Source organism: Copadichromis virginalis, linkage group LG4 (assembly GCF_057382275.1).
Source record: "Copadichromis virginalis isolate Kocher_CV1m ecotype Utaka linkage group LG4, C_Virginalis_male_GT1.1, whole genome shotgun sequence".
NCBI lineage: Eukaryota > Metazoa > Chordata > Actinopteri > Cichliformes > Cichlidae > Copadichromis > Copadichromis virginalis.
In genome coordinates, this window is record NC_140621.1 from 2,542,233 (window position 1) to 2,566,452 (window position 24,220).

General features: G+C 40.8%; 2 protein-coding genes and 2 long non-coding RNA genes across 4 annotated transcripts; 1 reads left to right on the forward strand and 3 right to left on the reverse strand.

Moving 5' to 3' along the window:
- Positions 1–3,300: 3,300 nt before the first annotated feature.
- LOC146710554 (uncharacterized) lies at positions 3,301–5,264 on the reverse strand. The gene is made up of 2 exons (XR_014919964.1): positions 4,750–5,264; positions 3,301–4,424 (listed from the first exon to the last, which is right to left on the reverse strand). It is a non-coding gene; the product is annotated as an uncharacterized LOC146710554 (long non-coding RNA).
- A 1-nt stretch (position 5,265) lies between these two features.
- On the reverse strand, positions 5,266–16,581 carry LOC146710555 (uncharacterized). The gene is made up of 3 exons (XR_014919963.1): positions 16,348–16,581; positions 9,201–9,306; positions 5,266–5,598 (listed from the first exon to the last, which is right to left on the reverse strand). It is a non-coding gene; the product is annotated as an uncharacterized LOC146710555 (long non-coding RNA).
- Positions 11,069–13,237, forward strand: LOC146710556 (uncharacterized). The gene is made up of 5 exons (XM_085453110.1): positions 11,069–11,818; positions 11,951–12,063; positions 12,271–12,428; positions 12,519–12,651; positions 12,725–13,237. The coding sequence occupies exons 1-5, from the start codon at positions 11,680–11,682 to the stop codon at positions 13,181–13,183; spliced, it is 1,002 nt and encodes a 333-aa protein (XP_085309236.1). The 5' UTR covers positions 11,069–11,679; the 3' UTR covers positions 13,184–13,237.
- On the reverse strand, positions 13,379–15,988 carry LOC146710557 (uncharacterized). Its single transcript, XM_085453109.1, has 2 exons — positions 15,582–15,988; positions 13,379–14,942 (listed from the first exon to the last, which is right to left on the reverse strand). Exons 1-2 carry the CDS (start codon positions 15,758–15,760, stop codon positions 13,703–13,705), a joined length of 1,419 nt encoding a protein of 472 aa, XP_085309235.1. The 5' UTR covers positions 15,761–15,988; the 3' UTR covers positions 13,379–13,702.
- Positions 16,582–24,220: the final 7,639 nt, after the last annotated feature.

The following is a 24,220-nucleotide window of genomic DNA, read 5'->3' on the forward strand; positions in this document are numbered from 1 at the left end:
CCTCCAGCATCGCTGGATGGCCGACAGTGGAAAACCTAGAGGAGTAGGAGAGAAACAGCAGCTTGGAGCATGTCTTTATACTGTTTAGTCTTTAGAGCCACAGACTTTCTTTTAATGTCATTGTTCAGGATCTATGACTGATTATGTATTTATTGTATTCCTCCATTAGAGATAGGGTGAGAAGTTCGGCCATCCGGGAGGGGCTCAGAGTAGAGCAGCTGCTGCTCCACATCGAAAGGAGCCAGCTGAGGTGGTTCGGGCATCTGACAAGGATGCCCCCTGGGCGCCTCCTGGGTGAGGTGTTCCAGGCATGTCCCACCGGGAGGAGGCCCCGGGGCAGACCCAGGACACGCTGGAGAGATTATATCTCCAAGCTGGAGGAGGTGGCTGGGGAGAGGGAGGTCTGGGCCTCTTTGCTTAGGCTGCTGCCCCCGCGACCCGGCCTCGGATAAAGCGGATGAAGATGGATGGATGGATGGATGGATGGATGTATTCCTCCATGACTGTGTGACAGCAAGTGGAACAAACCAGCTTCACCTTTGTTGATATGCTTGTAATTTTAATATTGATTAAATGGCCCATGAAATAATAGAAAGCTCATATATGAAAATGTATTTTAAGAAATAAAATGTTAATCTGAGTACAAAGGAGTACACTCACCTTCGGGTAGATGGAGGTGTAGCGAGCGCTGGTGAACATCCAGGCCTCCTCGTAGAACTGATCACTGATTGGATCCAAAACATCGATGGAGGATCTGTGTAAGCGCTGAGGATCGTCCTGATGGACAGAACAGAAGGAGAGTGAGACAAGTGAAGATATACTAAACAACACTGTGACATAAACTGACCCACACACAGTTTGATTCACAGGTGATTGACACCTTATTGGACCACGAGCAATCTTTTCTGGTTTGACGCCGTCTTTGTAGCCAGAAACCAGCTCTCTCCTCGGCTTCCTCCACTACATGCTTCCCCCACGCCAGTCTACTCCGTCACTATAAAGGGGAGAGTCATGAGCTCCATCACCCTCACCTGTGCCGTCCAACGTCCCGCCACCAGCCTCCACTGCAGCAGGCCAGAGACCACACCCCTGCCACAATAAGTAAAAGTATATCCTTGCTGTACCCTTAATGCTAATTATGCTAAATTAACCGCTGCCTTTGCCCCTTTGGGATTATTCTTATGTCACTGGGATGTTGACCTTTGACCTTCACATTAGAGAGATGGGCAGACATAATTAGTGTATGAATTTTAAAGTAACAGGTAATAAAGAGAGTGTAGCAAATGTAGTCAGGTTTATTACTCTGTATCACACATGAGTGCCCGAGGGAGGCGGGGCTGACTGGGGAGACACAGGAAACAGAGAGACAGGGCTGACTCGACATGAAACGATGAAACGTGGGACACGGGAACAGAAACTAAACACAGGCTGAAATGAACACTGAGGGAGGGAGAACTAAGATTACTGAGAGCCTGATAAATAAGAAGAACAAAAACCAAGAAAAACAAGAGTCAAAGAAAACCAAAAACACAAAGCATTGGGCCAGGACCCACTGCTGTGACATTTATATGTGATAAAAACATTAAAAACTGCTCAGATGTTGAAATCTTTCTACGTATACTTTAGGTTCAGCTCTCCAGCCTGGCATTTGGTTAAGCATGATTCAAACATTTGATTTTGTTTAACTGGTTTTAATTATAGTTACTTTTTGTGAACATTTGTTGCAGCATTTAAAAATACATCATTTATTTTCAAACTTTTATTTGATTTAGAGCATCATATTTGACCAACGTAAATGTTTTAATTTCATATAAAATAACTGAAGCAGTGAACTAAATATCTGAAATCTTTCCTTCCTTAAAAGTTATAATCCTACTTAAGTTATAGTGCAAACGCTTAAGCAACAAATATACTTGATGCTAATTAATTAATATTTCCCTTTGATGTTGCAACTATGCGGTCACTTCTGTCTTTAAACAAAATAATATTTTCCAGTTACAGAAATCATAAAGTCCAAACTAAAGTGCTACTGTTGCTATATGCATTTTATATAAATCATGGATGATGGTCCTGACATGAAGGAAGAGAAAGTTACAGGTTGCATCCTTTGACTTTGTCTCCGTGCCTTTGGGCCATTTTCAGAAGGACAGATGTTTCTGTTCAATTCTTAAATCAATTTTTTCAAACACAAACACTATTTTAAAGCTTCTAGAGAGTAAAATATTAATGATAATTATAATAACAATAATAAAAACAAAAGCTCTCAGATCCATCAAACCAAGCAGCAGAAAGAACAATAACTGAAGAGAAAACTTTAACCTTGTAGACTTCATTATGTTCCAGCTGCTCTACAGACGCTGTGACCTCGAACTTAAGCAGGTCGTAACGTATGTGCAGCTCAATAACTTCATAATCAGACCCTGTGGTATTTAGGCAGCAGAACAACTAAGAATAACAACTACAAATAATGTTTTTAGGTTTCTGTTGTACTGCAAGGTTCTGTTCTGTACGGCTCGTCGCTGCTGCAGATTTTTCTCTCGCTGTTCTGGCTCACAGCGCTGCAAACACAAAAATAAATATCCCCAAAGGTGTGAAAGGGAGCTAATTAGTAAGAGTATTGTTACTCTCCGCAGGAGTAGTCCAGCAGTAGAAACCAGTCCAATAACAAGGTGTGTAACATCTAGCAGGGTGACAGAAAAACCCAGGGTAACTTCTAAGGACCTCAACGTCTCTCTCACATTGTGTTTTTTAAACATGCTTCCATTTGTCACTTCAGTCTTTACTCTGAAATACAGGAAGAGAAATCATGGCTGAAACAATTTCTCATGAAACCAGGGGTGTGGTCCAACAGTCAGTTTGGTGAGGAAGGTTCCTAACTGAGAGAAGTGACCCAGAAGTATCTGTGTAGCAGCCACAATGAATCCAGATCATGAGCTTTATTAACTGATCAAAGTCTCTTCTTTCATCTTCTGTATCATTCAGTTTGCATTGGTAATGCCCATTATTGTAATGCTTTTTTAAGACCAGCAAAACTTTATTTCACTTTGGGTTAGCTGGGATAAGTGATGGATGGAGGGAATTTTACTTCAGCCACAGAAATCCTAAACAGGAAGGAGGAGCAGAGTTACAGTGGATCACTATCCAGCAGGGAAACAAGGTTTATTTCAATTTCTTGGCCATGAGTGAGATTTACTGAGTGGGCAAATTAGGGAGACGACACCATCAGATCCCGAGCCCTCCATGTGTTAATCAAGAGACGGCTGCTGTGCTACATCCATAAATAATGAATAAATTAGGAGCTAAAGCTGAAAGGACAGTTTATTTGTACCATCTTCACGTGAACACATTCAAGAACATCACAGATGAAGAAACATTAAAAACTTCCACACTACATAAAGCAAGAAAAATAGTTTTTCTTTCAGAAAAACAGAAACATCAAACATCTCCAAGACTCTCTTTGAAAGAACTAAAAACCTTTGTTCTCATGGTCCAATCATGAGTGAACTCCCCGATGAAGCCTTGTGTGCTAAAACATGTCAGAGTTTCAAAGGTTAAACATGAGTTTCCAAAACGTTTTGCTGGAGAACAATGAACTATTTGACTGAGTTTCAATCATTTACAGACGAGCAAAACCAGGACAGAGAAAAAAGGACAAAACTGACTCAGTAAAAAACAGAAAAGAAGATCCCATGTAGATCTGTATTATGTAGAAGTTCAGCCCAGCAACCAGTTCAGTTCAACACAAGTTTAAATGATTCTATCTGAACTCTGTGGAGCCTGATCTCAAGCTTTTTGAGTCTGACACAGAAACCAGAGGATCTTTCTGTGTCTTCAGATTCACTGTGATCCAGTGATGGGAGTGATTTCAGCCCTGAGTGATCGCGCTGATGTTTGCACAGAGCAGACAATGAGGTGAATGTTTGGGCACATTGGTAACAGTGAAACAGTTTATTAGTAACGTGGGATCGTTTGTGTTTGGAGTATGAACTGAGATTCCTGAAGCTCTTGTCACACTGGTCACAGCTGTAGTTTCCTTCCATGTGTCCACGTTCATGAATGTTACGATGACCTGACTGTGAGAAGCTTCTCTCACAGTGTCTGCACTTGTGTGGTTTCTCTCCTGTGTGGACTCGTTTGTGTGATTTAAGCTCACTTTCAGTGGTGAAGGATGACCCACACTGATCACAGAGGTGCTTTTTAACCCCACTGTGAATCAGTTCATGTCGTTTTAAATCACTTGATGTGGTGAAGCTTCTCCCACATTCTTTGCAGTATTTCAGTTTGTCTCCAGTGTGTCTACGTTGATGTACTTTTAGGGTATTTTGCTGACTGAAGGTTTTTCCACAGAGGTCACAAAGAAAGTCTTTCCCACCACCACAGTGATGACAGGGTTGAGAACTGGATCCATCTGTGTCGCTCTGCTTCTAAACAAAGACACAAAGACAGTGTAAGTCAGTCCTTCAACATTTGTATCCTGAACGTCGCCTGAAATAAAGAGCATCTCTGCAGACGTCCAACTACATTTGACTGTTTCAGTTAACACACTCAGTTTACTGGGCTGCAATAACTACAATACTACCACCATAATACTACAGTAATACTAAAATCATAACTGAAAGGAAAATCTGAATAATCACTCAGAGCTGCTTTTCCATGCAGTAGAATTGCTAACATGCTAACACAGTTTAATGAGCAGAGTTGTTCCAAACAGTCAGGCTAAAATGACAAGATAACAATATAAATACATACCTCACAGTAGCTGCACTTGTAGAGTCTCTTTCTGGTGTGGATCTGTTGGTGTCGTCTCAGGTCATGTGGAGATTTAAAAGTCTTCTCACACAGGTCACATTGATAAGGTCTCTCCTCAGTGTGGGTAAACATGTGTCGTTGTAAGTGTGCGTCTGTTGTAAACTCTTTGCCACACTGTTCACAGCAGTACACATCATGTCTGGTATGAATGCGTAGGTGTGTATTTCGGCTCCCTCTCTGGCTGAAAGTTTTTCCACAGATGTCACAGCTGTATGCCTTAATTCCAGAGTGGGTAACTAGATGACTCTGTAAGCTGCTACTTTGAGTAAAAGCTCTGCCACACTGATCACAGCTGTACGCTTTAACTCCACTGTGGATGAGTTGGTGTCTTTTTAGGGAACCCTCCAAGGAAAAAGACTTTCCACACAAGTCACAGCTGAACGGTCTCTCTCCAGTGTGGATGACCTGATGCTGTTTTAGTTTAGCCTTCTCAGTGAAACCCTTCCCACACTCGTCACAGCTGTATGCCTTAATTCCAGAGTGGGTAACTAGATGCCTCTGTAAGTGGCTACTGTGAGTAAAAGCTCTGCCACACTGATCACAGCTGTACGCTTTAACTCCACTGTGGATGAGTTGGTGTGTTTTTAGGGAACGCATCCAGGAAAAAGACTTTCCACACTGTTCACAGCTGAACGGTCTCTCTCCAGTGTGGATGACCTGATGCTGTTTTAGTTTAGCCCTCACAGTAAACTCCATCCCACACTCGTCACAGGTGTGTTTTTTCTCTCCCTTTCTTCTGTGAGGTTTGTCGGCCTCCTGAGAGCGCTGACTTCTGGCTCCATGTTGGTCCTGCAGTGACAGAGATACAAACAGAGGCAGTGAGTGAAATGCAGTCGTGGAACAAACTCAGCCTTCAAACTCCATTAACACTAGTTTTAAACCTGAAGGTGGAGCGTGGCACCAAACACCTTAAAGGTCTCTTATCCCCACCTGCTGGTAGTTCTAACACATTACATCCAACCTGCTGTTAAAGATAATTCATGACTGTTCAAACACTAAAATCATGCACACACACACACACACACACACACACACATTATTTTATAATTTAGATTATTTTGTTGTTTCCTATTACATATTTCTATAATTTGTATAGATTTATACAGAATTATTCAGTGATAATAAATCCTATGTTTGTTTATTCTAAAGGAACCCCGTTAGCTTCCACAACAGATGTTGCTCGTCTTCCGTCAAATACTCACATAAAATATTACACAATAAAGTGGATTCAAGATATCCACATAATTTCACTCTTACATCCACAGTGAGGTTTCACAATTGTTCAAATATAAGCAATCAATAATAATAATATCAATAACATTGAGGCACATTACACAAATTTCAAAAACAAATCATGTCTTACAATATTTACAACAACTAAAAGCTCTGTAAATCGGCTTTTAAGTGTTCATTGAAGTTTTGAATAATTCTCTAATTTTTTAAGGCAACTTATTCCACTTAAAAGTTGCTCTAAATGTAACAGTTTTACAAAACGTTACTTTTAACTCGAGCATTTACTAAATTGCAGCTTGTTGAAAACTGTGTAATATGATGATGTATTTCATCTGGATACTGCAGCTGAGCAGAATAAATGTGGTGTGTTTAACAGAATTGCTTTCTTTAGAACTACAAGTAAGCCATAGAATATTTTAGCCTGTACAGGAAGCCAAGAAAGGTTATTATGCATTTTATCAATATTAGTATAGTATGAACATCTTCACACTAATCTGGACGCCTTATTCTGGACTAACTGAAGTCTGTTAAGATCTGTCTTATTAGCTGCTGACCAAATGATTGAACAATACTCCAGATGAGACATTACTAGTGCATTAATGACATCTTTCATAATGAAGAAGTGATACACAAAGAGCATTTCATAGCCATAGCTATGCCTTGTCGGCAGAGTTATGTGACATTAGTGATGTTTGTACTTTCAGCGTTAACTTGGTTTTAAAGCCTTTAAAATATACGCCGTTCAATAGTCGACCTTAATCTGACAGAGAATGTGATGATTTTGTGGATAATTAAAGTCAGTCATATATCCACAAACACAACAAGCTGAAAGTCAGTGATGCTGCTCGGTTTGCAGTCCTGAATATCACGGCACAAGCAGGATTCACTGCACTGTTAATGTTAGCTGTGTTATATTGCTGCCTCTGTTCGGTGGTGTCGAGCCAAACGGACTTTAACGTGTGTTTGAACGAGCTGATGGTTCACTCGTTAAGCTGAAAGAAAGATGCTTTAATCACAGCAGTCACACATGTGTCCACTGCACCATCTGGAACTCTTCTTGTTTACACTCGTAATAACACAAACACTAAATCCTGCTTCTCTGGTGCTGTTGTGTAGCAGTGTGTACACCTGAGACTGTCACCTGTCTGTCTGTCCTGCACTCTCTCTCTGTTTCTTTCTCTCTGATTGTGGAATAAAAGTATGAACATGTGTTTATAAGTTACACTTGTGTTTGAATCCTGCAGCTTATCACACATTTGATTTCCATGTGTGACGACTGCAAGTGTCCAGAGTGAGGACAGACTGAGGGACCCACTGCTGCACATCATCTGTGAGGCTTTGCACCCCTGATGATCCACCAGGACAAACTCAGCAGTGTGTGAGGAAGAGGAGGAGGAAGAGCCAGCAGCAGCTGACAGATGGAGAGAATAGACAGACTGTTCCCTGTTTGTGAAGGACTGCTAGGAAAGTTTAACATAACTGTCTGTGCTGAATCAGTCTTATTAGGTAATGTTCACATAATGTTATCATCCCAGTGTTTCCAGTGTGGGAGAAAGTACTCAGAGTACTCAGGGCCTTCAAGTTACACACTATGAAAGGCAGCAACAAGTTTAATGTTCAGAAACCTAAAGTCTGTATCAGCAGCAGAATGGAGCTAAAATAAATGTTGGTTTCAGTTCTATGAAGCTTTGAGTATTTTGGATCAGTAGCTGCTGTGTTTGTTGCATCATATTGCTGTAACTGTTTATATGCTTTATATATTCTGAGCTAAGTTGATCTATAGTGTTACATCATATTCTATAAGGATGTTATGTGTTTGTAGACTTTCTGCCCAGTTTGACCCATTTAGCAGACGTCAGCCTGTTTAAGGCTCTGATGTCTATTCTGTGTGACTTACAGCAGTTATGACATGGTCTGATTTTCTCACCCAATAAAGGAATATTTCATATATCAGTCTGCTCTTCATTCTATCAGACACAGTTATCACAGCTCGTACATTTGCTTTTACACATATATGTAAGCAATGAGCCAAATTTAGTACCAACATATTAAATGAACAATATTTGTCTCTTATATATGATACATCTGTATACACACTGTCACAGATACTTGTCTGTGAGTGAAGTGATTAATATAATAACTATAATATTGGCCATATTATATTTACATTACCACAGTGAGGTGACTTTAGTCTCATGAACAACATCAGCTAATTGTTATTTACAGCTAATCTTAAACGACTGTTCAGCACAGAAATGAAGCCCAACAATCATGTTTCACAGTCCTGTGGTCTCAGCCTCAGATACTCATCAAATCACACAGAGCTCATGTAGAAACAAATGAACTAAATATGTTCTCCTTCATTTCTGTCAAACAAAGCTGTATGAAACGTTTCCAGCTGTTAGTATCATGGTTGCTAGGCAACCTGGGCAGCGCGACGGAGGCTAGACGTCCCATTTCACGAGCCTACGAGCCTCGCACTTCGGCCTTAGCGGTCTTTGAGTACGCGGCCCTTGAGGACTTTAAAGCTGCAGAACCTGAATCGGGATACAGCCATGATGATCTCCAGCCTCGTGCTCGCCAACATTCTCACCTGAGTTAAGAAGACGATCACTGAAATGGTCTCAGCAGGTCCTTTGATGACAGCAATGAAATGCAGTGGTAAGGCTTTTTGGGGATTAAGTTCGTTTTCATGGCAAAGAAGGACGATGCAGTTCATCTGATCACTCCTCATAACATTCTGGAGTGCAGGCAAAATGCTATTATAAAAACTTAAGCAGCAACTTCTCCAGGTTCCAATATTTATGCAATTCTCAAACCTTTTGGCCACGACTGTATAACCTCTTCTGAAGTTTAGTGGATATTATACATGGTTATGCTCAGGATGTGTCGGCCAGTTTCCACTGGAAACGCCTTTTGGTTAAACTGTCAGCGAGCAATTTGCATTTGCACTGTTACATTTTTATATAACTTTAATGCACATAAACAACAGCTGCTTGTTTCAGTGAAAATACATTGATGGCTTTTTAATAAAGTTGTGCAGCTGTAAAGTATTTTGTCTGCTGTCAATTCTATCGTCAGCTACATCGTTATGGCAAATATTCAGATGTATATGGTGATAAATATCTTTGGTCATATGGTCCTGCTCTGTCTGTCACCTTCTGTGTTGAGCTCATTGTTTCCTCTGTAGTGGCTGAGCTGAGTCCAAGTAGCTGAAAATGTTCCTCTGCTGCTCCGTCAGACTCTCCTCCTCCTGCTGATCAGCTGGGACACAAAACAGATCTTTGTTAGGCTCCACACTGCACTGAAGAGTCAAAGTGTCTCATATGTTCATCTGACAAGTAAAAGAACACATTTTTGTTTCCCGAGGTGGGCAACTTGTTGGAAACAAACACAAAAGGTTTGAGCACTGATACCTGCCATTGCTGGCATTGAAAGATGCAACGCCAGCAATGTGGATTGTCAAGACTCAAACCAATCATCAAGCAAAGACAACAGGGATCATTTGTTTCTCTTTATTTAGCATTCACAGCATTTGTAGTTGCCTTCTGTGCAGGGGAAGTCCACGCACACTGTGTGGTACCGCCATCCGCAGAAGGTGCATTCAACCTCTGTAAGAGAAACGAGGTTGTCTGAGACTGAAATGATATTCACTAAAGAAGTGGGGATTTGTAAAACTTCAAGTGTATGATAAGGTGAAAACAAATACACAACTGCATATCATGTAGTTGAAGGTTTTTTTTCTTTTGGAAGACCGGAAAACACTGAAAGTTACAAATTAGTCCTTTATTTATCCAGGTAAAAAAAAATCTCATTGAGATTAAAAATCTCATTTCCAAGAGAGACCTGGCGTCATGGCAACACAAGTCACATACCACACAGGTATATAACATTTAAAACAAACACAATATCCCAACATGTGTAACAAATGTATTGTGCTTGAAACAAATTCAGAATAGGTGATAAAGCAGCTGCACATGTGTGTCACGAGTAAATCTGGCTGTATAACAAACAGAAACAAGTGATCCTGCTGTCTTTGCTCAATGGTTGGTTTGAGTCTTGACAATCCACATTGCTGCCATCTTTCAATATGTTTGAATGCACCAGTGTAAGTGCAGCCACTCAGACTCAATGTGTTCATAGAAACAGGTGCAGATGTGTCACGAGTTCATCCAGCAGTAGCTATGGCACTTGGCCACAGGGGGCAGCAGTGGACTGACCTGCATTTGAGACTGCTCCAGCTGCTGTGACAGTCAGTAGATCTGCTACAAATTGCAGATCATATGCAAGTTTTGAAATGACATTATAAATATTCCTAACTTAGCCACGGCAGCCATGTTGATGTATTACCTATATTGGCTGAAAATGTTCATTTGCAGAGAAAAGACACAGGCAGACTGTGCTTACAGGATGTTACATGTTATTATGTGATGTTACTGAAATCATCATGAATAACAGGAGTGGTGATTCCTGTAACTTTGTGTATATAATTTGGCATTTCTTACTGATGTAGGCCAAAAATAAATACATAAACTGAGCACCTGATGGCTTTGAACTTTTGTTGTCCATCTTCCATTGGTTTGAATTTTGCGCTCCAGTACAAACACAAATCCCCCAACCCGAGGATCAGCACAATTAACCTAACAGACCTACACCTTAGTTCACAGATTCACTTTGTCTAAGGTTGATTTCTGGGATTTCACACAACCCAGGATTCAGATCGTGAATCCATGATGGGCTTGGATTTACATTATAAATGAAATGTGCTCTACTTGGAAGCAGCCGGCCCCGCCCCTTTTGACGGGTTGTGTGAGACTTTAAATCATCAAACTGTAAATTATAATTTAAATTGTTATTGATCCTTTACCCCGAGTCCTAAAGTGTAGATTTATTTTCTTACTCTTCTTATATTTATTGTTTGTTTACTTGCACCGCTGTAACTGCAGCCTCGTCGTCTCGTCTCTATCCGGTTGTTCAGTCAGACGTCACGGATGACGTTGCAGGTATTACTGGGTCTAAGTGCTCCTCAAGAAACAACGATGGCGGAGCCAGTGACTTTGTTCACGATTACCTCCTTCTTTAGCGAAGTACCAATTAGGGTTAAAAAGGGTCTTAATTCCTTCAACTCTAGTAAAGTGGTCAGTGTAACCGTTCTCCCAGGCGGAATTATAAAGGGAAGTGTCCAGGCATCCATGAAAAAGAAGATTTACAATGTTGAGGTGAGCTAGGAGTAAGCTAGCTAGCCGACGATTAAACATGAGATATTCTGTATTCTGATGTATTTCATAAAGCACACACACGTACAGCAATGCTATAACAGTGGAAGTAAACGAAGATGAAAATCTACATAACATGGAGGTTTTGGAGAGTTAGTAATGTTAGCCTAGTACCAGTTATATTAGCCTAGTTAACCTGGTACCAGTACACAGAGCAGCGCTGCAAGTGTTTGTTAGAATGTTTAGAATCAGAATCAGAAAGGGTTTTATTGCCAAATGTTGAGCAGGTTTACAACATCAGGAAGGAAGGAACATCATTAGGGTAAGCATTAACTTTCTTTCAATGTAGGTGCATGTTGAGGGTCAGTCAGTCAGGTTCAGCTCCTGTGAGTGCCCGATTGGCAATGATAAGTGCCATCATATGGCGGCATTGTTGATTTGGGTGGAGAAGAATGTGTCTCGCACTGACGTGGAATGTGTGTGGAAGAGGGTAAAATCATGCAAAGCAGAAGAAATTACTGCCAATAGAGTGTCTGTGATGACACCCTCAACAACACAAGGTCAGTTATTTATTTAAAATTTGCCCTTTGAATTAATTATAATAATTATTTTCTTAACTTTTTAAAAAGCATTGTGTTTTATATGCTAAAATTATTATTTATTCAGATTACTAAAAGCTTTTTTTTTTTCAGCTGGAATTGAAAGACCTGTCTCCCAGGAGGACAAGGAATGGGCAGTGGCATCCCTATCGAAATTGCAACGTTTTACTGGGATGGGTTGGATTTTGAGTCCTGAATGCTCTCAGGTACTTTGATATTTACTTTAACATGTGGTATAAATTGTACATGTATGTAAACTCTTGTAAATTACATACAGCAGACTGTTTGCTTCCACTGTCCCCACTTTATTTTTTACATGTATTTTATATACTCTGTACCTGACTTTGTCTATTCTGTGGTCAAAATTTCTTGGTTCCATTAAAACCTTTAAAATCCTTTTGCTTTAAATCTAGGCTAAACCAGCCAAGACATTTGATGAAGTGCTGAGGAACCTGGGATTTCCCCAAGCAGAAGACAAGGCTCGTTATCTCTTGGCATCACTGGCTGTGTCTGACGAAGAGAAGAAACAGATTGAGGAAGCAACAGTTGGGCAAACGAAGAATGCATTGTGGTAAGAAAGTGCTTTGAAATTAATTCTGTTAAGTGTTAAGTAGGAAATTTTAGTTAACTGTGTCTCTTAATTTGTGTTTCTTTATAAAAGGTCAGCATATCGCAAGAAGAGAATCACAGCCAGCAACTTCGGTTTGGTCCTGAGTGCAGTCCAGCGGCGCTCATACCCCCCTTCCTTATTTAAGACTCTGCTTGGACAGTACAACCTGACAGAAGGATCTAAAGTAAGTTGTTAGTAAAAAGGGTCTGTGCATCTAAGAATTCCTTTATGACTAAGTTGTATTTTCATCCCCAAAGGCATGTGATTGGGGGATCCTTCATGAGCCAAAGGCCAAGCAGTTGTACACTGACTGTACTGGTGCAGCTATCAAGGAGAGGGGACTGTTTTTATCTAACAGTGGCCTGCTTGGTGGTTCTCCAGATGGGACTGTCTCTAATGAGTGCATCATTGAGGTGAAATGCCCATGGTCAGCCAGAGCCAAAACTGTATTGGAAGCTGCAGAAAGTAAGGACTTTTTCCTACAGCTGGATGAGGCAAGTGGTTCCCTGGTATTAAAAAAGAATCACAACTACTGGCATCAGATCCAGGGCAACCTCTATCTCACAGGGGCGAAAAGCTGTCACTTTATTGTTTGGACTCCATGTGACTTTTTCATCTTGCATGTGGATAGAGAACAAACTTGGGCTGTTAACATTGAAGCGTTGGAAACGTTCTACCGGGAAGTTTTTTTACCCCATATTTTATCGCAGCTTTGAATTCATATCAGCATGAGTAATTTATCAGTCCAAATGTTTATAGTTAATTTTAAAACTATTTGGAAATTGTACATTTTTTGTCATTGTAACTTTGTAAATATATTCAGATAAATTCTTAAATTATATTAATTTTTGATTTGAAAAAATAAAATGTTTTGGACAAACTGTTCCTGAAAATAAAGAGTAACACATGTATCTGGTATTCTTCATTTTAATTGAAAATGCATAGCAAGAAAACTAGGCAGTAATCAGGAAGCTGGAATGGAATGAAAAATGTAACAAGCCATTGATAAAAACAGAGTAAAACATTATACGAATCACAAATGAGACCATTCTCAATTTGAAACTATGCAACTAAGTTGTTTTTATGTTGTAACATCCTGAGTATACACACAAAACAATCCACTTAGGAGTTATAAATAATAAAAGTAAACTTATTCAACAGTTGTGTTTTCTGGTCCACAAGTAGTTAGAAAATGACACAATGTACTTTTACCTCTGAAGTCTCACAGGTATAATTTATTCAATTTCACGGAGAATAGGTGTTTGTAAATTTGTAAGACACACACATGCTTTCAAGATCTTATTAATATTTTTTTTTAACTGATATGGGATGTGATGCAAAATTGAGAAAACTTTCAGTCTTTGAATGGAACGCTCTACATGTATTCTTGCACAGGAAATCTTCCTGTTGTTGTTCACTTCCTCCTGTGTGAATTGTCCGTTGGTGAGGAAGGACGGAATGTTCAGTGAGACCCCTTCTGGTAGGATGTCCCGAATTGTGAAGCCCTTATCTGCAATGACCATGTCACCTGGTTGTAGATGTTGCAGTACTCCACAGTCAGCTGTTATGGCCTTATCTGAGGCACTTCCACCGTACAAGTTGCTTACAAAGGTTATTACACCATTAGGAGCCACACCAATTAGAGCCTTTAGTGTGGTCCGTCCTTTGTACTGGCTGTACAAATGACTTTGTGTGTCAAGTCTCTCTGTGTTACAAACAGAAACTTCCGTGCAGTCAAGCACAATCCTGCAGTTAGGAAATGGTTGGAAGCAATCTGGCAGCGATGTTTGATTCTTGGCTCTCGAGGGAATGTTGTTTTCCAGCATGCCAACATACAAAATGTCATACAGTGCACTAACAATTGTTGTAAAAACATTAGTTACTGTGCCTCTGCTGCAGTTAAACCTTATTGAAAGGTCTTCATGACCAAAATTAAGTTTAAGCTTGATCAGGGTTAGAAATAACTGGTCAATTAGGGGCATCATTTGGACAGTCCAATCAGAATGATATTTAAGATCAAATCTGGAAAGAAGCGCTTCTAAAAACAGGACGGAAGCAGCATCGGGCAATCCAGTATAGTACTGGACCCTTTCAGGATTGTCAGATATTTGACTGAATGAGAAAGTCTGCTTCTGCTTCTCTACTTGTTTTTTAAGTTTTTCATTCTCTATTCTTAGCATGTCATTCTGAATCTCTAGCACCAGAAGACTTTGGGAAGAACTTGTGGAACTTGCAGTATCTGTCTGTGTAGCTGCATTGTTGGAATGATGTGGCTCATCTGATATTTCACTCTGATTTTCACCAATAGCCGGGACCTGCTCTTTTTTCTTCTTTTTTCTAACAGGGTTGTGGTCATCTGGGAACTGAAAAGACTTCCCGTCGTTCCATGCAAATCTTGTTGGCCCCGCAGCTTTTCCTTGAGGGAAGTGCCAACTGCAGACTCTTGAGTTGCAGTTTGGGGTGAAGTTTTCACGTCTGTGGAAGTGTTTAAAAAGACAGAGAGAAATTTCAGATCATACGCTAGCCCTCCATTAGTTATGATTAATACAAAAAAAAAAAAAAATAGAGATAAATAATAGAGAGAAGCTTCTTTCATCCAGATGAGAGAAGCTTCAAGAAACTTAAAGCTTAAAGAAGTCCAGATGCTTTTCTTACACATCGTTGTACTAATTTGCTTTTAAGCTTACCAGAAAGATAAGTACTGGCAACCTTTGCTAGCTATTTGTTGGTTAGGTCTTTATTTTGGTAATTAACTGGCACATAGGCTGGGGATTGTAATGTATTTTCTTACATAGACATCGCTTTTTGGACGTAATTTTTATTCCTCTGAGCATCGAAAGCTAACTAAGGTTCATATATATAGCGAAGTGACCCTTAGCTCTCAATCTTTGCTTGGAGAAATAAAAATGACTTCAAAAATGCAACAACGTCTTTGTATTAAAAAAAACACAATAAAATCCATTGTCTATATAAGTACAATTACTCGTAAAAGCCAGTTTGTCTTTTAGTAGCGGGTTTTAATTGTTCATCACTAGCTATATTAGCTAACTAAAGTAAGAGCCCACTAGCTCTTATCTTACAAATTTATTCATTCACTTACGAGTTGTAACATACCTTATCAACTTCAGCCACTTCCTCTTCTCTCTCTTTTCACAAGGAAACCGGTAAAATGACAGATTAGACTGTTGTTTTGAGCCAGATTGGTTAAAACAACCAGGAACACAGCATTGTGTCATATTGAACACAGGAGCGTTTAGACCCGGAAGTAGGATTCGTCGGATTCGTCGCGTCATCACTGAACAACCGGATATGCTGGACTGTCTGTAGCGGAGATGACAATAAAGTTTACTTTGACTTCAGCAGCGCGCAGGCGCACCGAGGGCTCTCGCGCTCACTTTATAGAATGTAGAAAAAACATGGGTGCAGATTATAAGTCTGTATCATAATATCTGTTTGTTGTTTTTATTTTGTTTTGCGAGTTGGTTATTAGATGCCGCTCCAGCCAGCCAGAGACTCCCCGCCGCCCCGCCCTCTCCTCCCTGTGCCGCCAGCAGCAGGCGCACCTCGCAAACGGAGGGCGCCCTTACTCCCAGCAAATGGCTGATAGAAAACCGATCGGTGCCTACGAATTTCCCAATATGCGCTGGCATGACGTCGGGGAAGCATGGGTACGACCGATTATTTTATTTTTTTCTTGCCAATGCCCGTGATGCCCCCCCCACCACGATGCATTCTATTGGTTTGCACACTTACACACACCCAGCTGTGGTTTCCTGTTTTGCTGGACTCTGGAGAGCCCCGCCTTTAACGCTCTTCTCTCACAGAGAGCAACAGAAAACTTGGAAAAACTCCAGATTGACTGAACTCAGTTCAAAGTTACCTTGACACCTTTAGATGTGAGACGTAGTGATGGTCCGCTTGAAGCTGACGCTCCGGTGCGTGTGTCAGAAAGATCAACGCGCTGCTTCAGAAGCACCGTGTCGAGGCTTGATTCGTTTGGCCAGAGTCACGTGATCAGTGACGTCTGAAGCTTCGTTTAGAACGTACCTTTTTTAAAATCGAACTTTATTGAAACACAATGAGTATACAACATACAAACAGATGAAGTTTACAAAAGAACAGAACATGAACATACAGAACCAGGAGTAAAAAAATGATGATATGAGGAGGCGAAAAAAATCAACATATAAATATTGTTCTGAGAGGCTTTTTGTTGGTTGAGTCTGAAATTGATTGTATGTACAATTCATATCCTTATAAAACGGCAGAAATATGGTGTTTTATTAATAAACTTACATTTATGGATATAAAATAGCTAAAAGTATTAACAAATTTTTTATAAAAAAACATTTATCATTCTTCCTGGGGAACTTAAAGAAACAGAATAAAACATTTTCCATCGTAAAGAAAACTCCCTTAAAATATGGACAATAACAAAACTGCTAAATTCTTCCAGAATCTCTGTGTAGAGGAACCAAAAGAGATGTGCCACAGTTTCTGGATGATCCCCACAGAAAGTTCAATTAGTATTTATGTCTCTTTTAAATGTTACCATATAGTGACTGGCTGGGTCACATTTATGAAGAATTTTATATGAGATTTCCTTCACCTTGTTCACAACTAGATATTTATGGGATCATCCAGACTGTCTTCCAGGTGATATCTGGAACATGTCGGTTCCAGTAAGATATTCTATATATGGGAGAGAGACGATATCTTCTTGGAATAAACTACGTATTCTCTTATTGCTGTTACCAAGTTCCTGTGAAAAGCAGATTTTTCCCACTGCTGACTCAGCTGGATCAGGGAGAGTGACTGAGGCAGATATTGAGCTGTCAGTGTTTTTATATAACATTAAAGTCCCTGAGGGTATGGCACCAAGCACCATTGAGAATTCCCCACCACCACTTCCCCTGCCGGTGGCGGACTCCCTCAGGTGTCGGTGCGTTGGTGGTTCTTTGTGTCCGGGGGTGGGCGTCCGGGTACACACCGGCTCACTCCCTGGCGGCCGCTTATCGGGGCCTGGAGCCTGGGGCTCGCTCGGGCCACTTCGGAGGTGGGGTGCCCCCGGCCTCTCGGCCTGGGGCTCGGTCACTCAGGCACAGCTGGCTGCCGGCGGAGCTCACGGGCGCGTCACTGCGACTCCCCCTGGCTTCTGCTCCGCGGCTGCTGAGTGAGCCCTCATCTGGGACTCTCCTCAGCTCTTACTGGGACAGTGGCGCGGCTGCCCCTCTGTTGGTCTTCCTTGGTCTCTTGTGTTCTGGGGGCCTCTGGATGTCTGGAGTTTTGATCTCCTCCATACCTGCTTGATACCATAAAGGACGGGGCTGTGGCCCCCCCACACCCTCTAGCAGATCGTTACATGGAGAAACCTTTGGAATACAAGCATGCTGATCCACACAGGTATGCACACAGGTGTACACACGGGTATTCACAGACGCGGACTACAGCTTTCTTGGCTGCTGCCTCAAAGCACATTGTGCGCTGTCTATCTTGCGTGCTGCACAATATCGTTTATTATTTAGTATCTACTGATATCTACTGCTAGCTAGTTTATTGTGATGGTGCTGTTATTTTATTATGTTGCTCTTTGTTGTTTGCTTTCTCTTCTGTTTTTTTTCTCCATACAGGTGACCCAGGTGTTTTTTTTTTTCTTTCTTCTCCCCTTTCTCACCGTCTCTTCTCCCCTTTGGTTTTCTTTCTCTCCCGCTCTTTCTTTCATTCTTTCTCCCTGTCCTATCCCCCAGTCATGTCTGTCCCGTTTGTAGCAACTGAAAATAAAATAAATTCATAATTATAATAAAGGTCAATCAAATGGACCAATATGGCAAGGCCATGATGATCCACTTGGTAAAATAAATCCGCTTGGCATCTTTCTTGGCCTTAAGACAACAATTCTGATGCTAAAGATCCAAACGGGACACAAAAAAAAAAAAATCAAGCACATTGTCCTAACCTTAACACCATAATGTTTAACAGTTAATACCCTCAAGTTGAAGGATAACCACCCAACACTAGAAGTACCCACTGATGTTTTCTAGAGACCTTTGAAAGATACACTCTCAGAAAAGATGTCTTACCCACTTTTTGTGTTCATGTATTTTAAAACGCACACACACAAATAATTGAGCACATTATTCTCCAATCACGTTGCAATCTGTGTCCACCATTATTCTATTTTTAACTGTCATAAAATGATCATTGGTTTCTTTTGGTGTGAGAGCTGAGGCGAGGAATGAAACGAAAGAAAAAGACAGGAAAGTCAGTCATTCGGTTAAAGACATTCAGCAAAATAATATTCAGGTCACAATTTCTAAAAATGTATTCAGTAGAAAACAGTAACTAGCGCATCCTAATGTGAGACTTTCCCATCCCCTTATTGAAAGATAAAAATGATTTACTGATGTTTTCCTGCTTTATATAGATGTGTGTTAATCTTAGCAGAGTTGTGTTTTTTCTACTGATGATTTTTTTACAGTTAGAACTGCAGTAAATTATTTTAATTTACTCAGTTTTCATGCAACCTTTGGAAGCTTTCCATGCCACATCACCTTGTTTGAGTCTTTCTGTTGGAGCTATTTTATTTTTTTCAAGAGGTGCAGTAGTGAAGGGAGAGGAGTCGGATGCTGGGGGTCTGGGAGGATTTGTGGCTCCCAGAGTGGAGGAAGAGAGGAGGTAGGTCTGTGGGCAGGCTGGGTTCTGGAGCAGGGTAAAGAGCATGGTGGTTTGGGTCCAGAGCATATTGAGTCTCACAGAGGTGGGGAGCAATGTGGAAGGTGCAGGAAGCAGGGCCAGTTGAGAGTGGGAAAGTGAAAAAAAGAGAAACAGGAGAGTTCTTCTGGTGGTTGAGCAGGTGGATCATAAATTCATGAAGGTAGGTATAACAGTTTGCCAGAAAATCACGGCCACAACCGGTCCTTAAATATGGAGGTCTCTAATGAATTATTACTTCCAGATGCAGGGAACAGAAAGCCCAGGAAGGTAGCTCCACCGGAAGGAACCACCCAAAGCTTCCTGGAGAGAAAATGGTACAAACCCCCCAGCCTGCCCTCAATGCTGACATAATAGGTTATATTGTGGTTCTAAACTGATGTGGTGTGAATGTGAGCATGAATGGTTAAACCTGCAACTGCTAAGATTGTATGGTGCTTCTCACCCTGTGATAGCTGGGATAGACTCCAGCAACCATATGTGGGTTAAGTCCCAGTTGGACATGTCTACTATGGCTGATAAAAAAAGAGAAATTACGATGACTGTTTAAAACGTATACATTGAGAAATAAAAGCATTTCTGATCGTTAAAAAAAAAAAAAAAAAAAGAGAATTCCCCAACACTGTTTGACAAGTTTGACGAGCATCTTGACTTTTGGTCTTTGGATATTAACAGTCCTGGGTGTGTGACTTCTTGTTTAACAGAAATGTTACAGAGAGCATTTGCAGTGCAGCCTTTAATTGCTAGTAATTCACATGTTTTTAAGATTTAGACATAAACCAGATGCCTCAGAGAAATCACTAATAACACTAAGGGCTGGACGGATTGTTCTTAGAAAGGTGTCTGTTTCTCATAAAGCCTGATTGTGTCTCATCGATAATTGTGTCCAAGAACTCTTTCATTCTGTTAGCAAGTACTAAAGCCATAATCTCATAGTCATCATTGAGCAGACAGATGGGTCTCCAATTATCAATAAGAAGTAAGTCTTTGTTTGGCTTTGGAATAAGTGTTATGAGACCCTGAGTAAGAGTAGGAGGGAGGATGTTATTCTCTACACTTCCTATGAAAAGCTGCAGTAAGAACGGAGCCAGGAGATTAGAAAATGATTCATAAAACTCTGCAGTCAAACCATCTGTGCCGGGAGATTTGTTGGCCTTAAGTGCAGAAATAGGATTACAAACGTCCTCCACAGTCAGAGGGCTGTCACAGTGACTTCTATCTTCCACAACAATAGTTTTTAGGTTTTTAATATTATTGAGAAACAGCGTTGAGACATATATATTCTACTTTTCTAAATGATTGACTATTTCAATGGAGAACCTAAATGACACGGACCCGTGTTTGTTATTACATATCTCTATTTTGAATGTGACAAGTCTATCATTGCCTGTTATTCATAGGTATTAACAGAGTTTTTGGCCTTTTTTCCCTCTATAACAGTTAATTGACTCTTTACAGTGGCCTGCTATGGTTAATAATAACATGTTCAGTCATGAGTGAAATCAAAGCTTTTCTTCACTTTAGCATTTAACATTCCCAACAATATAATGTGATACCTTAATTAAAACACAGCTAATAAAACACAATTTTCTTAATGCAAACATCAGTGACTCAACATTAGCAACCAAAGGGTTCAGTCTGCAGCTCACACTCATGTGAAGCTACAGCCTCCCCCTTTAGTCTCTGTCATCCTTCTGCTCCTGCACAAACAAAGCAAGACAAAACCTCCACCCTTCTTCTACAGGCTGGGTGAATTGTTGTGGACATTCACTAATCCTAAAGTCGGCACCGTTTTTGTCTCAGTATCAAGTCTAGATCCTGGTTACCATAAAAATTGAAGGGGTCTACAACAACTACCATCCTCCTATCTTTATCCTGGTTGCAGCAGGGCCGGGAAATAACCCTGAAGTGATAGGTTACCAGGCAGGGTACACCCCGGACAGCTCACCAGTCTATCAGATAGAAACACACAGCCGTTTACATTCATGGATAATTTAGAATCATCAGTTAACCTAGCTGTTGTGATATTTTGATACCACGGTTAGCATTTACAGGAGATTGTTTTATACAGGAAAACTGTTACTCAATAAGGCCCATCTACTAGTTGTTTTTCTCTTTCTCTGTGACCCAAGAATTAAGGTGTAAGACTCACAAGCTGGTCCCCCAAGGTCGAAAACACCACAGAGATGAGACCACTTCCTTACTCCCATCCTCCCTTTTTCTTTATCTCCTGGAAAAGGCTCGTTAAAGGCTAGGTGGTTTGTTTCAGAATTCACTAATGAAAGAACTCTGTATTTTATGTCTAGGAGTGTATTTTGCTGGGATGATCATAAATTATAGCTGAACTGATAAACTACACAAGGGATACTTTGCTCAGAAGGCAGGAAGACGTTTCCTTATTTAGTCTGTACCGGTTTGAACTGGGAAAGCTGACACACGAACCTTTTTTTCCTCTATATAAACTGCTGTGTATCAAATAAACCTTTGAGTTGATTTGGGAAGGCAACCTGAAGCAGTCTGTGTTTCCTTGTTCTCCCAAGCTGCTCCCGGCGCTGTAACTAACCCAGCTGAACGGCATACCTGAGTGTTACTTTAAATAATTAGGAATCTTAGAAGGAAAGGACAGAACTCTGCTTATCGCTCACGCCACGGAGGAAACCCGGGACGGCAATTTCCTTCACTAGCTCTAATAACTGCCTGACTTTTCCTCTCACACTGGAAACCAGAATACCCAGAGAGAAACCACTGCAAACTAGCCAGACTGTGGCCTTGAGCCCAGGAGCTTCTTACTGTGGAGCAACAGCACTAACCAGCATGCCAACAATGGAGGAAATACAGGAAAGCTATGATTTCCTGTATTTGATGCAATGAAGTTGAATTTCGTACAGATCTTTAAAGCCTGAGGCAATCGTGTTAAACACACGCGAGATGCTCACGTAAATCCAAGAGCTGCCCTTTTTTGTTCCTTTTTTTTCTCAGTGTGTTCCTCCTTCAGTTTGTCAATATAAAATTGTACTTAGCAGTCAGTATAAGCTTTGAGTGATATAAGTTTGCATGTGACAGAATACTGCATGATGACCTTTTGATGACTTAGATTTGATAAATTCTTCCTCACAGCGATAAAAGCTGAACCAGCTGTGATTATTTCACTCCTGCCAGGAAGAGGAGAGCTGGACACTTTATCTGCACTAACAAGAAGAGAACCACACACACACTCCCTACACACTAACATCCCTCTGCCTATGAATAGATGTATTCACTGTTGTATTACGTTTGTATATAAATAAAGACAAGTGCAAGAACAGAGCGCACATCACAGGCCCCACTCTGGTGGGAGCATCTGTGATCATGCCCTTGCAAGTAAAAGCTGCAGCGTCTGTGTGTTTCTACCTTTAGATTCTCAGCTGAAGAAGTGTCTTTAGAATAAATCTCTTGAGGAGTAAACATGACTTGGGATCTGATGATTTTTTTAGATATCTACAGATCAGAAATTATTTTAATCACAACTTAATTTGTAGAAACATTCTTATTACTAACCAAATCTGAAGTGCAAAGTAAAATTATTTCTAAATTATATAACAGCATCCGGCGGTGTAAAAACGACAGCACTCTGTATATTAAAGCGAAGTGGGAAAAGGAGGGTAATTTGACAATTACAGAGAAGTGTTGGGCTCACGCATGCAAGATACAGTGGGCTACCACTGGGTCTAATGTTTGGCATGAATTTAGCTGGAAAAGCATCATGAGATTTTTCATTACCCCTGCTCAACAAAGATATCGAGGACTTGGTGATAAATGTTGGAGATGTGGGGGAGACGGAGCTAACCATTTCCACATCTTTTGGGACTGTAAAGATATTTGCCAGTATTGCTCTCTAATCCATGATCATTTACAAAATGTTTTTTCATTTGTTTTTCCTTCAACTTTTGAGACCATGTTTTTGTGCAATGCACCAGTGGATAAACTGGATTCCAACGACAGAAGACTCCTGTACATCCTTCTGGCCGTAAGTAAAAAGCCTCTTACGAGAAGATGGCTTAAGCCTGAACCACCAACGATAGAAGACTGGATCCATTCTGTACAAGAGATCTATACGATGGAAAAAGTGTCATTTTCTCTTAAACTTCCAGGGAATATGGTCTAAATGGACAGACTATGTTAAGCATATGAGGTGTGATTTTGTGTACGATGTTACAACCCTGAGTACTACGTAAACCTGGCTGCCCTGCTGCCTCCTAACCCTAGTTTTTTTGTTTGTTTGTTTGTTTGTTTGTTTGTTTGTTTGTTTGTTTGTTTGTTTGTTGTTGTTTTTTTTGGGGGGGGGGTTGTTTTTGTTTTTGTTTTTTTCTTCTTTTCTTTTCTCTTCTCTTTCTGTTTCTACCTGTGGCTCCCTATGTGTGTTTTGTTAGAGTCTTCCCAGTTTAGGTTTTGTAGAGTTTTGTGTTCAGCAATAAAAGCTGCCATTTTGAGTTCAGTCTTGTCTCCAGTGAGTTTGCGTTTGGGTCAAATTCCTGCCTGCACACAGCCGATCATGACATTATTGACCAAAGATAAGCTCACATGTCACCTCATGACACAGACACTTATTTCCACAGCATGCACGAGGACTGACAATAAGTGTCTATAAAGCCACTTCTATCTGCCACACCTGTGCTTCTGTCATGGTTGCTCTCCTCTCACTCTGTCATTTATCCACAGTCTGCCTCCCTCTGCTCCGTCAGCTGACGTCCTCTCTACACCACCTGCTGTGTTTTATCCTGCAAAAACACATTTAAGAAGCGTTGGACCGAGTAACGGGAGGAACTGCTATAAAATCCATTTAAAGGAGGTGGTGCTGAGTGCTGTGACTGGGGTCCCACCACTGACATCACGGGTGGAGGACATGTTGGAAAACTGCTACAAAGTGCTGTGCAGCCAGCAGAGCTTACAGTCTGTCCTGTGTGTCATACAGGCTCTCACACTTAGTGTTTCTGTGACACATTGAAGAGAAGTTTGTGTTGTTCACAGTTGTGCTTGTACTGAGTGACAGCTGACATGACCTA

Excerpts from the sequence above, each read along its gene's own strand:
- LOC146710556 (XM_085453110.1), top strand. The coding sequence starts at position 11,680 with ATGGCGGCATTGTTGATTTGGGTGGAGAAGAATGTGTCTCGCACTGAC. Across the intron at positions 12,064-12,270 it reads TGAGTCCTGAATGCTCTCAG|GCTAAACCAGCCAAGACATT; the intron begins GTACTTTGATAT and ends CTTTAAATCTAG. Across the intron at positions 12,429-12,518 it reads CAAACGAAGAATGCATTGTG|GTCAGCATATCGCAAGAAGA; the intron begins GTAAGAAAGTGC and ends TCTTTATAAAAG.
- LOC146710557 (XM_085453109.1), bottom strand. The coding sequence starts at position 15,760 with ATGACGCGACGAATCCGACGAATCCTACTTCCGGGTCTAAACGCTCCT. Across the intron at positions 14,943-15,581 it reads AAGTGGCTGAAGTTGATAAG|ACGTGAAAACTTCACCCCAA; the intron begins GTATGTTACAAC and ends ACACTTCCACAG.